This window comes from Podarcis melisellensis (genome assembly GCF_964234715.1).
Source record: "Podarcis melisellensis genome assembly, chromosome: 9".
Lineage (NCBI taxonomy): Eukaryota > Metazoa > Chordata > Lepidosauria > Squamata > Lacertidae > Podarcis > Podarcis melisellensis.
Window position 1 is genome coordinate 43,455,453 of NC_138541.1, and position 16,004 is coordinate 43,471,456.

The 16,004-nt window shown below is 41.3% G+C and overlaps 1 protein-coding gene across 21 annotated transcripts in view; it reads left to right on the forward strand.

Moving 5' to 3' along the window:
* The window catches only part of LOC309378215 (uncharacterized protein), a 102,288-nt gene that overhangs the window by 25,195 nt on the left and 61,089 nt on the right, over positions 1 to 16,004 (forward strand). For 17 of the 21 annotated variants that reach the window (XR_014171855.1, XR_014171856.1, XR_014171857.1 and 14 more), the window contains one exon: positions 11,141 to 11,196. Coding sequence is in view for 9 of the 21 variants with exons in the window: in XM_081926260.1 (XP_081782386.1) it covers positions 11,141 to 11,196 (56 nt within the window). In the remaining 12 variants the exon portion in view is untranslated. The remainder of the gene's footprint in view (positions 1 to 11,140; positions 11,197 to 16,004) is intronic. The other 4 variants (XR_014171861.1, XR_014171866.1, XM_081926263.1 and 1 more) reach the window with 1 other exon arrangement.

A 16,004-nucleotide genomic window follows, 5' to 3' on the forward strand; every position in this document is an offset into this window, starting at 1 on the left:
ACTGTATGTCCTTGCACTTCTTGGTGGACGTCCTACCACGTGGCCAGGGAACACCTTATATCAAAAATACCACTGAGGTTCCCCTCTGCCCAACTTTGTTTCTTTCCTCAGCAGATGAAGAAAATGAGATACCGGTAATCTAAAAGATCTCTTCTGCTCTGCTTGCTAGACAGTAAATAATACTTTTCTCTTTGGCGTGGGTATGGCATCCTGGAAAGGAGTTGAATGAGAGCATTGCCATTTAAAAAAAGCAGCCAGAAGTAGGTTTATATCAGAGGCTTTCAACATTTTTGAGTCCACCTGGGAAGCTTGTAGTCAGGGCTACTGCAACAAACAGCTGCACAAGCCTTTGGGAGGCAGAGAGCCGAGAAGGCGTCAGAGGAGGGAGGGAGGGAAAGAGCGACAGAGGCCAGTGTTGCTCACGGCACCCCTGACCATCATTCAAGGCACCAAGGGGTACCACGGCACACTGGTTGAAAACCACTGGTTTATATAATTTTATAATAAGGACAAGGTGGATGTTATTCATTTAGCTCCTCACTCAGGACCAGTGAAATGTGGAGGCCATCCAAAATGCTTTATCATGGTTGATGTTCCATGGCAGGACATACCATTTGTGTTATATTTACCACCGCATGAGTCAGCTCAATCATTTCATCAGTGATCACCACCCCATCAACAGTTTTTGCTAACTATTGAATTCTTTTGGAATGTGATATTCTCTCATTTCTCACAAGTTAAAAAACTGAATTAAAGTACTTTATTATTGGCCAGTCATTTGCTGCTCACAGGAGACCATGCAGAACAGCAGAATTAGTAAGAAAGCCATTGATTACTTTTTCTTTTTAAAAAAACGTTAAAGCCCTTCTATGATTTCTGCTGTTTTAAGTTCTCTTCCTGACTTTTTATTTATATTGGCAGGCGGGTAACTCAGCAAAATCAGTTGTTATGCAACGTAACAAAACCTTTGTCATTTAGCACTTTACTAAGCAATTCATCTTTGCTTAGGAACTTCAGGCTTCTGAATATATTCATATTTAGAGTTTGGCTAGGAAGGAACGTGATGTGGAGCAGAGCAAACTTTAATTATTCACTTGTATAGGAATCAGTGCAAGCTCATGCATTATTTAATCTTAATGACACCCTTGACAAATGACACCCTTTAGCACTGTTTGGCCTGACTTCAGAGGAGTTAAGTAGCTGAGGCTTCCATTATCTTTAGCACCTTGTATTGTATTTCCTGTTCTGTGCTAATGCCTTGTTATTCTCGGATAAAATGACCACCTGAAGCTCCAAACCAAGTAGTTTGCCTTCAGGCAAAATGCGGCACTCACGCTATATCCATATAGTGATCACATTTTCATCCTATGTCTGCTCTTTAGATTTTTCATTGCCTGCACAATTATGGCACAGGATCACTATTTTGAAAGTGCAGCATAGCTTTTGCTAATATCCTTTGAAAAAGTCGCAGGAATATCCCTTCCTCTCAATTTCTGAACCAAAGCTGTTAATGCAGGTAACCAATCAACCAATGGGACCTTGGAGGATGTAGATTAGAACCTCATAAAGCCAAGGAATCAGTGGTTTGTGTGTGTGTGTGGTGAGGATGGAATTATTTTCAAATACTGATTTGAACCAGCCAGCCCAAACTTTCCTATAGCAGGTGTGAGGAACCTTTGGCGTTCCAGATATTGCTGAACTGCAACTCATTGGCCATGCTTGGGAGGACTGATGGGAGTTGTAGTTCAGCAGCATCTAGATGGCCAAAGGTTTCCCAAAGGCTTCTAGATTGGACTGGATTTTACAGCTCACCCATGGACACAACTGGACCTGAATTTCAATATTCAGAGCCTGGCTTACACAGAAAGTCATAGAATTTACACTGAATAGCATTGTGTATTCAAATATTTTACAAATCTTCTCTGTATAAACAAGCAACTGCCTTTAGAAAACAAAACATTCTGATAGATCCTTTGGGCTTTTATTTGCAACAGTTTCTGTTTAATAAGTTGGTTCTTCTAGATGGCAAATTGAAGAGCATTTGAGCAGAACAGAATACCATCAGGGTTGTTCAGCATTAGTTTCTGCAAAATGAAACGTGTGATAGTGATCCTAGCTGTTGTATTATTTTTAGAAAGCTGCCTGTTGATAGCATATTCTGTAAAAATGACCTTTGAAGATGACTTTCCCCTCCTTAAGATAAGGTTTTAAAGAGTTTTCTCCCTTTCAAAGCAGATGCTCTTGCTTTTTTGATAGCCCTGTATGCTACTTTTCAAAGAGAAGTCTGAATGGGCACTGTCTGTTTTGTTTTTTCCCATCATTATTGAAAACATCACAGTTTTGAAAATTAAATGCTCCATTCAGTCACTCTTACAACTGCCAGATCTCTGTTTGCCTGGTAAAATCCCTGTTTCAGCTTCAGTTATGGCAGTACTGAAGCATTTTAAAGCATGTCAAAATAAGCATTTTAAATAAAATAGTAAATGAAAATGAATAATGGAGCAAACAGTTAACACCCTTCAAACAATGCATTAAATGTTTCTTCTTCTTAACCTTTACTTTTCAGTTACCCTTAAGGGGAGAAAATCAGTTGCCTTGTTCTCTGCTGTGGAAATCTCATACCCATGTACCCTCTCCCACCAAACCCCTTCCCCCCCTTTTTATTTATTCTGATTCTACTTACCTTAACTGTATGATACTGCACTACAAAGTGCTACGATGTGTTGCTAATATCCCCACTTTTATTGTTTTTTATTCATTGTATTGTGAAGCGGGGGAAAACCCAATAAAACATTGATAAAAGTTAGAGACAGGGTAAGAAATCCAAATGGATGAATCATGTGAGTTTTAAGTAATCTAGTCATTTAACTCCAATCTTTCTGCCAAGGTTGGCATGCTTCCCTTTTAACCTCATAGCAACCTGTGAGATAGTTTAGGCTTAGAGACAGCGACTAGTCTGTCAAGTGATTAAGATTTGAAGCCTGGGTTCCTTAATCCCAAACCCAGTACTCTATACACTGCATCACTTTGGATTCCAACTTAAATTACCGGTATATAGGCACCACTTTTCTCACAAATAGCCATGTGTAGTCAACCTATCTGGGCAGAACAAGTGCAGAGCATAGAGGATAGATGTAAATATGGAGTTTGGGATTAATTGAGCACCCCTTTTAATTGATCGTCAGTTTTCAGATCAAGAAATCCAAGACAATTCTTGACTAAATAATTCAGCCCTACTAATGAGCTTTCCTAGCACTGGTTCACATGTCATTCTAAGCCAAAACATGGCTCAGCATGAACACACAAATGTACAGACTCCAGGAGAGGAGATTGTGACTGTTTTGCTTCCCCCCAGTTGCTCTGCTGCTGTTCTGAGCTATGGTTTGACTTAGTGTGTAATCTGAAACTGGGCTCATAGTTCAGCTCTCTGCGTCTTGACCTGTAAGCAAGATTTGTTCTATGGTTTATGGCTTGTGGTTTGTCCAGGAGAGCTGAATCATGAGTCTGGGTTTGAACAACATGCTAAGCCAAACCAACCAGCGCAGTTCAGTTGCAGGAGGACCAAGAAAGACTCAAAGACGCCCCGGTTTTGAATTCGGATCCCCCACACTTGATCATTCATGCCAAACCATGACATGGTCTACTGTGGCATGTGAACCAGGCCATTATGTGGAATGGAAGTGCACAAGAATGATTAGTGGTTGCTGCATAAACGGTATGTATTCTGTTACTACTATGAAGTGCAGCTCCCCAGACCTCTCTGAATGGCAGTTGTGCAAAGTCTAGTGAAAGTTATAGCTAGGCTAACTGTGTATGAACTTAACTGGGAGTAAATCCTGCTGAGTAAATATGCATAGGATTGTGCTGCCAGAGCCCAGTGAACCATCAGGAATCTAACATGGCTGTTGATGCTGCAATTTGGTCCATGGCAAGAGTTAAAGATAGTCTTGGAGCCAAAGTTCATAGTCAAGCATGCAATTCCCTAACGTAATGTGTGGAACCACCCTGTGCATCATTATAATTTATGCTCTTTCTCCACCCAGCCTTCTGCAAACCATTTGGAAGATAACCAAAATGTCGGCTTTTTATATAGAAAATACTGTTGCAAGAAAACATTTACGTGATTGCACAGAATATATTTTGTTTCCACACATTGAAACATTGCTGCCGGTTAACACAAATCCGTGTCATTGTAGCTGCTGACAAATATGCTTTCCTTGGTTTAAACTACAGAACTCTCTCTATAGAGACACTTATCAATAGCAAAATTAATCACAACAAGAGATTTCAGTGCATGTTGTGGCTTGCTGTGCTAATGTAGTTTACTTGTTTCAGGCAGGTAGCTTCCTTATAGCTGTTTTTATTTTCAGATTCACATCTTAAACATGTTACCCTTGTCCAGCCTTCTGGATTTCTTCTAAAGTGTATTGGTACATTGCCAAGTGATGCTGCATGAAATTAATAAAATATGTCCAGATCTTTGTCTTAGTGAGCCAAAATCTAACTCAAACCATTTGCCCTTGTAATAATAATATACAGATGCATGATAGGATTGGGAAATGCTTCCTTGTGATAACTTTGGCCCTTGTCCTGTGAGCTACCGAGAATCTCAAGAGTCATTCAGCATCTCAGGCTCTTTACCAGACTCCTCCAAGCTGGTGCCCTCCAGATGTTTTGCACTAATCTCCTATCAGCTTTGCAGCTCGATGTATATTTGAGAGTACTCCTTATTTATGTAGTGGCCTGTCTCCTTCAAAGGATGCTGTAGCAGAAGATTCATCAGCATCACATGCCATCCCTCTGCTTCCACTCTGTTTTCCAGCCAAGACTAGGACTGGGAGAGCAGATGAAGGTGATGAATGGGCAGCAATAGTCTTGTGTCTGGTCACTTGGCCACATTCTTCCAGCTTTCTGAGCTTCTATCTTATATAGTGGCTAGGAAATCTCTGTAAATATCAAGGTCACGCTCACAAGTGCACATGCCATGCACCTGTAATGTGCAGTGACTTGGGAGCAAGGCCTCATCCACTCCCAGTTTAGGAGGTGAGCTTCCACTCAGATCATGTGCCCAGAGGATGAGAGTGAAGCCATGCAAGGCTCAAAATTGGAGCGAGGGTCTATGCATGTAAGAGCAAGCTCCCCAATTTAAACCATCCCCTGCAAAGTGTGGCCAGGAGCAGGTGGGGGGCATGACAGTGGAGGAGAGGCAGTGGGCATGACATCCCTCTTGTCTTCCAAGGGATTGCAACTGCATGGAGAAGAGTGCTTGAAGGAGGTTGTATTGAGAAAACAATCCACATTCAAGTTACAGGACAGCATGGAGGGAACCTTCCCCTCTTTTCTGACAGCTTCTTAGCTACTGTTTTAGATGTCTACTAGGGAAGCTTCTGTGGCTAAGAAGGAGATAGGGGTGTGTGTATTTCATTAAAGCCCAGTTCCCTTTCCCCCTGACATTGTTTTGAATAATTTGTTTTTTGAAGTGCAGAGGAAACTTCACCAAAGGGGCAGAAATTTGGCAAAGGATCTGTCCAACTGAGAAATATCTTATGTTAGCTTTTCCCGACACATATTCCCACACTGTCCTGTTCCGATTGTCTGAGAGGAGCTTGCTTACCGTATTTTTCGCTCTATAAGACGCACCAGACCATAAGACGCACCTAGTTTTTGGAGGAGGAAAACAAGAAAAAAAATATTCTGAATCCCAGAAGCCAGAACAGCAAGAGGGATTGCTGTGCAGCGAAAGCAGCGATCCCTCTTGCTGTTCTGGCTTCTGAGATAGCTGCGCAGCCTGCATTCGCTCCATAAGATGCACACACATTTCCCCTCACTTTTTAGGAGGGAAAAAGTGAGTCTTATAGAGCAAAAAATACGGTAAGTCCCTTTCTGCTCTGGAGATAGAAGGTGGACAGGACTGCCCAGCAATCTTCTTATTTTCCAGCTGCCTTTTCTGACCTTGGGCATTTGAAATGAAATGCAGCATTTAGAAGCCATAAAACACTTAATCACAATCCAATCCAAGAAAAACATGACATAATAACAACAATAGTAGAAATAAAGCAGCAACTCTGATTCGGATTCCATGAAAGCAGTTCCCCAGAGAGGTCTACTGCTCGCCTTCCAGAAACAATGTAAGCTCCACCACCACCACCACCTCTTTAATGGAGATAGGCCTTTAAAAATTTCTGTCTGTTGTGAATTGGTAATTGGGCATTTTGTTAACCTACACCTTTTGTGCATGGGGTGGGGGAAGCATGTTGGCTGCATAGCGTGTGATAGTAAGGGATCTTAATAATACAAAATACTGCTCTGTTACGTTGATGAACAGAGACTTGTAGCTCTTTTGCCTTATCATCAACATCTGCACAGTGATGACTAAACAAAGATTGACTCGAAAACAGTTTGCAAATAGTGTTCAAGTTTATGGCGAGAAGCCATAGGCCAAAGTAAACATACTATATTCACATGCAACATTACTGAACGAGGGGGGAATAAGGGGAATAAATCATGACTCCAGTGTACTCCAATGTTTTTCTTCCTCTCTCTTAAAACTAGTCCAGGGAGCTGATTGGCAGGAGATTCAGGAGAGAAACAAGGAAATGCTTTTTCACACAGCGTTTAGTAACCTATAGTGTCACAAGACATTGTGATGTCCGCCACCTTCGATGGCTTGCAAAGAGTATTGGGCCAAGTCATGGAGGGCTGGGCTATCCATGACTACTCTTCATGTATAGTAATGGTGATGTTCAGAAGCAGCATCGTTCCAAATACCTGTTGCTGGGAATCAGGAGTGGGACAGCGCCAATGCATTCATGGCCTCCTTGCGGGATTCCCATGGGCATTTGGTTAACAACAGTTGAGAAATAGGATGCTGGACTACATGGGCCTTTGGACTGTTTCAGCAGAGCTCTTCTTATGTTCCAACAACCAGTATAGGCATCGGCGTACATAAATATTTGTAAAACACTTTTCGAGTTGCATCATGACAGGAGGTCTGTTTCTTGATGTTTACTTGCCTTCATATAGCTTTCAAACATTACATGTCTTGCTTAGATTTAAAAGAGCATTGGTCCAACTGTTTCAACCTCTTTGCATATTATTTCTTCTTGCAGATTTGGGGTTTGGCGTGAGCACTTAGCTCTGCTCAGGGTCAGCCCTGCTATTAGACAGTGAGGTAGCTCTCTCAAGGCAGCTGATTTGGGGTGTTTGTTTGTTTAATATAATGAAAGGGCATAACATTATTAGTTATACAATATTTTTTATTACATTTTCACTTCCAGGGACGGGGAGTTTCCTGCCTCAGGTGCAAAAAACAAATAGGTTTGCCTTGTCTCCTATTACCATGATTTAAGGGTAGTGGTGTGGTGGCAACAGGGATGTCAAATACTGCTCCAGCCCCGGCAGATAAATGTCTTCATCTGGCCCTGGGTCCACTGATCTTTTGTTAATCAGTCTAGCCATGGCAGTAAGATATAGAGAGACATAAAATAAATTATGAGATATGATTATGATATAGTACCAGTGTATATTATTAATATTTTTTTCTGCTGTTGATATGACATGATGGTCAAAATAACAACAAACAAACAAACAAACAAACAATAAAGATTACAGTATAGAGCTGTGCAAGTTTCTAGTCCCCAGTAGTGAAAATGAAGATTGTATCTCCAGAATCCCGAGGGCATCTGGGCAGATTTCGTATTGGCTAGTGCACTGAGCTTCCTGTCTGAAGATTTCTCTGACCAGGGAGCCTAGTCCCTATCCTTATATTCTGTAAGTTCTACTCCTTCCTCTCTACTTCTCTAGTGATGTGGGGTTCATTTTCCTTGTGCAGCAGAAACTGTGTTACTAGAATGATTTTTTTCCCCATTATGTGATTTATATTGCATAAAATATTGCTTCTTAAACTGCATACTGCAAAGGGCATTTTGTGTGACAAAAGAGGTACTGTTGCCTATTCTTCTCTGGCAGGAGGGCTCCTGTGTTTTTAATGGCAGCCTGACATTGCTTCACCTGACATTGCTTAGCAGACAAAGCATTTCTCATAATGTTATTGCCATGCCAGGGAAAAGTTCCCTTGTTAAATAAATGCTCACCTGTTGGCCTACTGTCAAAAACACAGGAGTAGGAGGAGAAAATTGACAGAGAAGCAGTTACAAAGTCGACTGGTAGTAATAAGCAGAAGTCCATTTTTCTACTCTATCAAAGCTGGCTGTTGGATGCCAACCACTTGTTTTCTTGTTAGAAATGCTCACTGCATGATTTTCTTTCTTTTCTTTTCTTCTTTTAAAATACGTTTCCTAAACAGTTATTACTGTTAAGGGACTGGTGTTTGGCAAAGCTCTACTCTTAAAGTTGGCCTTACTACCTCTCTTGCTGCTGGAAATTTCTGTGATCCAATAAAGCAGAAGAGCAGCCTTCTGTACAGTTGTCTGGATGCCCTTCAAACTGTCAGAGCTAATAATGGCAGAAATGAACATAAAAATGGAGAAAAGCTCATTCCATAGAATTGCCAACTTTTCTCTGGCAAGGCTCCTATGCCTTTTAAGAGAACCAGAACTGCCTCAATAGATGTTGCAACCCTCTGTGTCCATAACTAGCAATTCAAGAATGAGAAGCTCTTGGAAGCTTCCGGAGAGTATGTGGAGCTTCTGAAGACTTGCCAGAAGGTCTTTAAGGATCTTTACAAGCCCTTAAGAATTGAAAAATGTCCCTGCTATGTTATCTACATCATTTTAAGTAACAGCTGCTGAAATACAAGCTTGTAAATAAAAGTGATAGATCGTTTTTGCTGAAATCATCTCAAACATTAACTGAGCTTTAACTGTTAGCTTCTTTTGTGGTTATGGGCCAGTACAAGAAAGTGTCACATTTATACTCATCATGTAATATATTAATGCATCTATTTCTTGAATTTAGAATCATATGAATGTTGTCAGTGTTTTTTTTTTGAAGCAAAGCTAATTCATTCTACAGATGTCAAACATCTTGTGTAGGGCGACAAGCAGCAGCAGCAGTTCACACGCTTAGATGTTCTGTAGGAACAATTTACTGTTCAGAGCCAGTTTTTAATTGTGCTGAAAACATCAGTGGACAGTCCAAAAATACTTGACACTCTCCCATTTTCTGCTATGTTTTAAGAGGGTGTGTAGATGACATAAGAGAGTACGTCGATGGGATCAAGATGTTGATTTTTTGCATCCAATCTTTTACTGGACATTCTGAAAGGAGCCAAACTTGGCTCTTCAGATTGAGCCTGTCTTAGATAGAACAAATACCTAGGTTAGGTTTCTGTTTTTTACTGTTTTCTACGTCCTTTTAAATGTGCTTGTGGGAGGGGGACCTTATTGTTTTGCTGTTTTTGTTTTGACTATTTATTCGGGTTTTCGTCTTGTGTTTCTATCTTGTGAACTGCCCTGAGATCTTTGGATGAAGGCAGGGGGGCGGAGGTATATAAACCTAATAAATAAATGATAATAAATAAATCTGGTTGCAAAGCATTCAGGTTAACAACAACAACAACAACAATTTATTTATACCCCGCCCATCTAGCTGAGTTTCCCCAGCAAGTGTTACTGTGGTTGAAGCTCATGGTTTGGTGTAAGCTGGCATTGTCCCAACACTTGACATCTGCCCCGCCTCCTTTCAAAGATCAGGGGAGGCGCAGTCATTTGGATGGTTGATTGCCATGGGACTGGGCAAGCCAGTGGGCACACTTCTGAGCAGACTATGTTTGCCAAGTCTGTTTCAGCCAGTGCAGTTATCTTTGTCCTTGGCGATAGAGACTGAGCCGCTGACTGATCTAGCTCAAGGCACCTCCCTTTCTTGTAATTACATGTTCACACTTTTCATCTTCAGATCTGCTCTGTGCTTACCCATATTTCTGTTTTCAGGTAATGCCTCTCTCCTATTCTTCCACTAGAACTTTTACTTGACCCCTTATAGACCATTTTTTTTCTTAGCCTTCATTCTTCCTCTTAATTCTTTTATTTTTCCTGTGCATTGCACAGTCCATTGTTCCATATTATATTCCATGCTTCCTCGTTCCTTCTTTCATATTCCTTTGCCCGTATTACCAGATTTGTTCAAAAAAAATGATCCCCTGGTGGTATTTGATCACCACTGGCAGCTATCTCTGCTGTGTCACTGCCGCCTCTGTGCTGATGCTTATCCCACAGATAGTCATACAATTATACAGAGATTATTAATATAATCACCATGGCAACTGGCAAACTTACGAGAAGAGCCATTCAAAAGGATTCCAATTCTCCCCAATTCTCCCCAATTCTTCATTTGAATTAAATGCTGAATTATGCCAGTTAAAAGATTGACAGCAACTTACAAACCTAATAAGCTGAAACAAAAGGAAAATCTAAATTAAAAAACCTCTTTATACTGATTGATATCTATTCTGTGTTGAAGCCTCCAAAAATAAATAAAATAGTGCCAAATCTAACAGCATCATAAGTTTTGCCTTTCTGTGCATATGTTAGGGTTTTTTTTGGTTTTTTTTTTAAAGACTTCATAGAAATGCAGCTGATTAGCTAGAAAATGACTTCCTGGTTGTAAAATGCAATAATATGACATGGTGTTGAACATCAATATAAAACAAGCGGCTGCTCCATTTTAGGCTAGCAGATAATTTGGATTTAGTTTATTGGTTAGTGTGTGCTGCAAAAATAAAATAAAATAAAGAACGCCCCCTGACCAAACCACATAAATGGATTTCCTAAAATATACAAGGGGGGTGGGGGAATATTTTAAGTCCCATTAAAATAACTGGGAGTTTTGCTCTTGACTTCAGCGGGTTATGGATGGCACCCTATATCAGAACCTGTCAGTCTCAGCTGGACCTCTCTGACCTTTTCTGCAGCGTGCAAGTAATGAGATTGCCCTTTCCCTTCCTGACACAGTTGCATCGCTTGACTCGAGGAGCTAAGCATTTTCAACATGTCCGTATTCTCCAGAGGTGTCATTTTCTGATTAAAACAAATCAAAAAGCTTCAGACTTGGCATGGCAGTAGTAAAAATCCTTTCCAGATGTTTCATTTTAATTTTTTTAAAAAAATAATGGCAACGTATATTTTCCCTCAGTCACAATAATTTTCTTTTTCTTTTCATCATCCGTTTCCTACACATGAAGAAGACTGAAAGCAAAGTGGCTCTGCAGTCAAGCCAAACGATCATTATTCACAGAAGGTATGTATTCCCCCCCATGTCTCTTGTCTCTCTTGATCCTTTGCTACTCTACTTCTGTTTCGTATCATTATTTATAACCTTCTAGCTAAAGTTCAAGGATGCAATCCAACCCCCTGTGCTTGCAGGCAGTAGGATACACAATGGCTTCCACAAGGTCCTGTGAAAACCCCTCATCAGCTTCCTCCATACATGATGCAACTTGGCTGGGCCATCCGGTTGTGGACAACCAAAGTCCCTCCTGTACCTTTCCATTTAACACACCTTGCCGTCCTGCCCCCCCCCCCAAGGCCTCTGGGTGTCGCTCTACTCTTGACTTTGCTAGAAGTAGCCTGTGTGGGGTCCTGAGGAAAGGCGAGCTACTTAATGCTGATGATAAGACATGGGAGGTCCTCTGATGGAACAGGCCATGACGAGTAAAGTGCTTGGAAGAGCAGCAGCATGTTCAAGGCAGCTGATGAGAGATGGACACATTATTGTTGGGTCCTTAGGAGCCCCTCTGTTCCTGGCAAGAGCGGGGTGCACCAAAAAGAAACAGCCGGCAAATAAGCACACATTATGAACTTGTCCTGTTGATTTCAGTGGGTCCCCTATGAGTATGACTAAGGCTGCCATCCTAAACCCTCTTACCTAGTAGAAAGGCCTAAAAAGTCAATGGAATATGGTTAGGATGCTCTGTAAGTCTGGATGCAATCCATAGTTTTAAACTCATATAAAGGCCCAAATTCTTGCTTCCACCTTACCTTTAACATTGGTCAAGGTATCTCAGTCTAGGAAAATTGCCTTTTTATCTCAGAATGATCTCTTTGTATTGTCCGATAAAAGTGTTCCACATTCCTAGGAACCCATTCCATCTTTTCTATCCTGGGCATTGACCCACCTCACAGGTAATGCTGTGTTTAACCAGGGATTAGTGCACATAATCAAATATGTGGGTTCCTGCCGTGATAATTGCAGCTGCCACACTGTTCAGGGCTAAACCATTATTTGACTTAGTACTACGTCCAAACTCAGGCTGGTGGCTTATCTTGCTCCAGATTAGGGATAGACGAGTTTGTAAAGTATGGTTTCTTTCCGTTTCTCATTGTTTCATTCTTAAATTCAGTTTTCCACATTTCCGTAGCAGTTTGCAATTTTATTTTAATTTTTTAAAAAACTCATCAGAATTTGCTAGCATTTTAATGAGAATTTCTCTTAGCATATACATTGCTGATAAATATACACATTTCTGCCAGCATTTTCCTATTATATAATGCATTTTTGTACACTTTGTTCACTTACATGTGTACTTTTAGGTCCACTTTATATGCTTTTGTATTACTATTTTATTGTTTAATGTTGCCTTTGGTTTAATTATATTGTATTGTACACTGCTTAGATATTTTAAAAATATTAAGGAGTTTATAAATGCTTCAAATTTAATAGAAAAAAATCTTCTGTCCAGGAACTTGTGTGTTTGCTAGTTCATGCTAAGCCATGATTTGGCTTAGTACTATGCGTGGTCATTCAATCAGTTAACCTTTTCCTTATGATTTCCCAGATGTTTAATGCATTGCTGTGTGACAGCTAACATTGTTATTATCTTTAATCTTCATTTAAATGTTAAGTTTCAGTAATACAACCTAATTTAAGGGAAGTTTTAAATGACTTAGTTGATTAGAGAATATACTCCTGCCAAGTATAAAATGTTTCCTAAAATTTCTGATTTTCATGGAACCAATAAAGACATTTCACAGAAGATCCTGTTAATTTATTTGTTGTCAATTTTGAGAGCAACAGAATATTGCAAAACACATTGCACAATGGAATTGTCCAAGGCAATGAACATTTGATCTGTAGCCAGTCTTGACGCAGCCAGTGTGACAGCATATATGCGTCAGAGTGACCTTACTTGCACATTCCAGTTCAGAAAAATAGCAAGAAACACAAAGACACTTTGATGCATTTTAGATAAACAAATGCCATCACATTTTCAGCAAAAAATGTATATAATACAGTTGACCCTGACCATTTCTGAAGTTCGAGGATACCAGGTTTTAATGGTTCCAGGCACAATGCCATCAACCATAAACTTCAGAAATGCCCTCTTTTGTAATACTGAATTCAATTTCTTTTGTACAGTTTCTTTTACCATATTTTTTAACCGAAACCATGTGCTCAACTAGTGAATACAATGCATTTTGTTCTCAAACTTGTATCAGCATCAATAGTTCTTCCTCTCTCTCTCTCTCTCTCTCCCCCCCCGCAAAAGTCTGCACTCATAGGCAGTTGGCAATTTTCAATGCAATTCTAAATTGTGCTTTTAACTTTAAATAACAAATATTGAGGTAATTTGGCAGTTAAAATATTTACCCTGGATTTGACTGATTCTGCGTTGCATACTTGCATATTGTTTAAGTTGTAAATTTTCCACATATGCTGAGTTGAACCACCTGAGCCAGAGTTTCTATGTCATCCTCTCCACTCTTCACCCCCAACGTAACATGTTTGTGCAGACTCCATGGGCCACCACAACCCCAATCCAGCTCATTCTACTCCTGCATAAAACTGGCATGAGATCGGAGATGAACTGTGTGTCCTTGTCACTGTCTCCATCCTCCTCCATGAATTGGAGAGTGAACTTTTGAAGTGGGGGCACCTCCACAAGAACAGGAGATTCCCTGCTTCAGAGAGGGTTGGTAACCAGTTTGTGGAGGACTATGGGAGTCGTGCTCATTCTTGCTCTCTCCACTCATGTGTTGGTTTTGCATGCAAATAGGATACAGTGACTTTAGTATAAGGTATGTTGTCCAAGTTACTTGACTATATTTTATTGGCAGTGTGACTTAAGATTATGATTATAGTATATATTACAATATATATATGTATATAGTATATAAATCGCTATTGTAGTATATACTCAGCTATTTCATTTCCCATGTCTGCACTGCAAAATGGGTAAGGATTTGCATTGTGGGTACCAGAACGAAAGCCCATTGAAGTCAGTTAATAGACAATGTCCTCATTTGTCAGGCTTCAGGCAATCAGCTTTCTCCCCACTTTGGCAGTAGATGAGCAGAACAAAGGACAAGGAGTCTTCTTACCACTTAGAAACTTTAATGACCACAGCGAGAGAACAAATAATCCCTTCCTAGGGATGGCAGTGTTCCCAATTAAGGGTTCCACCCACTTCCTCCCTAGTCACCCATGTCACTACCACGTCTTGTAACCTGATCTCGTAACCACTGTGCTTCATGTGCTCCCACCCTATCAGCTCTTCTTGACCTTGGGCTGAGCAGATGGATGCTTTCCAGAGACTGTGAATCTGTTAACTCTATCTCTTCTAGTGTTTCTTCTGCTAACTGTTCCCAATCCAGAATTTCCCAGCTTCTGCCTTCTGAACTATGTCCCTCTGCAAACCACTGTTCCATATCTATACTGTCCTCCTGCTCCTGGGAAGATTCAGGATCCTGATCAGGGGGAGGGGGAGGCTCCCACCATTCCTCCTCAGTGCAGCCCTCCTCAGCACGGCCCCTGACATCATGGGATGATACTCTAGTGCAACACAGCAGCAAAATGAGCCCATACATTACACTAAACCATACATCTTATGTGCATTATGTACAAACCTAGCCACTGTGCTGCTTTATAGAGTAGTTGTGCTTGAGATCCAAGTGTGAAGGATTGGCAAATTCATTTTTCTAACAGATTGCTCATAAAACTATAACATTTATTGTACTGTTCTAGCAATGCATTTCTTCATCAAATGCCATATTGTGCTGGTCCAGGGGGGAGGTTACCGTGGGGCGAGGTCCAGGACCTGAGTTGAGGGTCGGCAGACAGTCCTCCTCGGACGAAGCGGGGTCCACAGCGGAAAGCCGGGCAAGGACAGGAACTCTGGGGGAAACAGGACTGGATGCTGGCCGAAACAGCTCATCAACGACGTTGCTTCCACAACCTGGGACCGGGCTGACTGGCCTTTATCTTCTCTGAGGCCAGGGGCGCTCCCGGCCCCCAGGAGACCCACCTCTCCTGGCCTTAAGGCGAGCACTCCTCCTGGGAGAAACCAGTTCCCTTTGCCTCTCTGCCCTGAGCCTCTGCAGTTCAGGAGAGGCTGAAGGGTTACTGGGCCCAGGGGGAGACTCACCTGTAGGCACTGAGTCCTCAACCACCTCTGGAGCCAGAGTGGATTCACCTGGTGCCTGCTCCTGAGGATCCGGCACAGGTGCAGGCGCTTCAGAATCAAGGCCCTGCCCCAGTTCAGCCGGCCCTGGAGGCGGGGACTCCTGTGCAGGCTGGGATTCCTCCGGTTCAGCCTCTGAATCGGATTCCCAGGCCATCACACATATCAAGATTACATTAATGACTCGACAGACACATGTAACAGGCAGTGAAGTGGGTACATATGAATCTGGATGGGTTAAAGTATAGCAGATACAGGATGGAAATGCAGGTTGATTTTTCCTCTTTGGGGACCCCAGTTAGCAGGCGAACACATATTGAACTCTTCCCACCTGGCTCCTTTCTTCCTAGAGCAAACATGTAGTTTAATTTTTTGAATGCCACTCTTTTTGAGGGCGATTCAATCACAAACCAACCAATTCAGACTGTGCATTCCAATATAAAGATTTTGTAGAATGAACTTCCCAAGCAAACTAATATAACTACCCAATTTTTGGCATGGATGTAGCAATGCTCCTCATTTATTAAAGAGTATTTGAAGTAGTTCATAGCATCTCTAGTGTGTGGAAAGAAGAGACCACAATATAGAAAACAGAATGGATATCATTAGAATTGTGGCAAAACTCTGGTTTCTTCTCCTGTCAGAAATG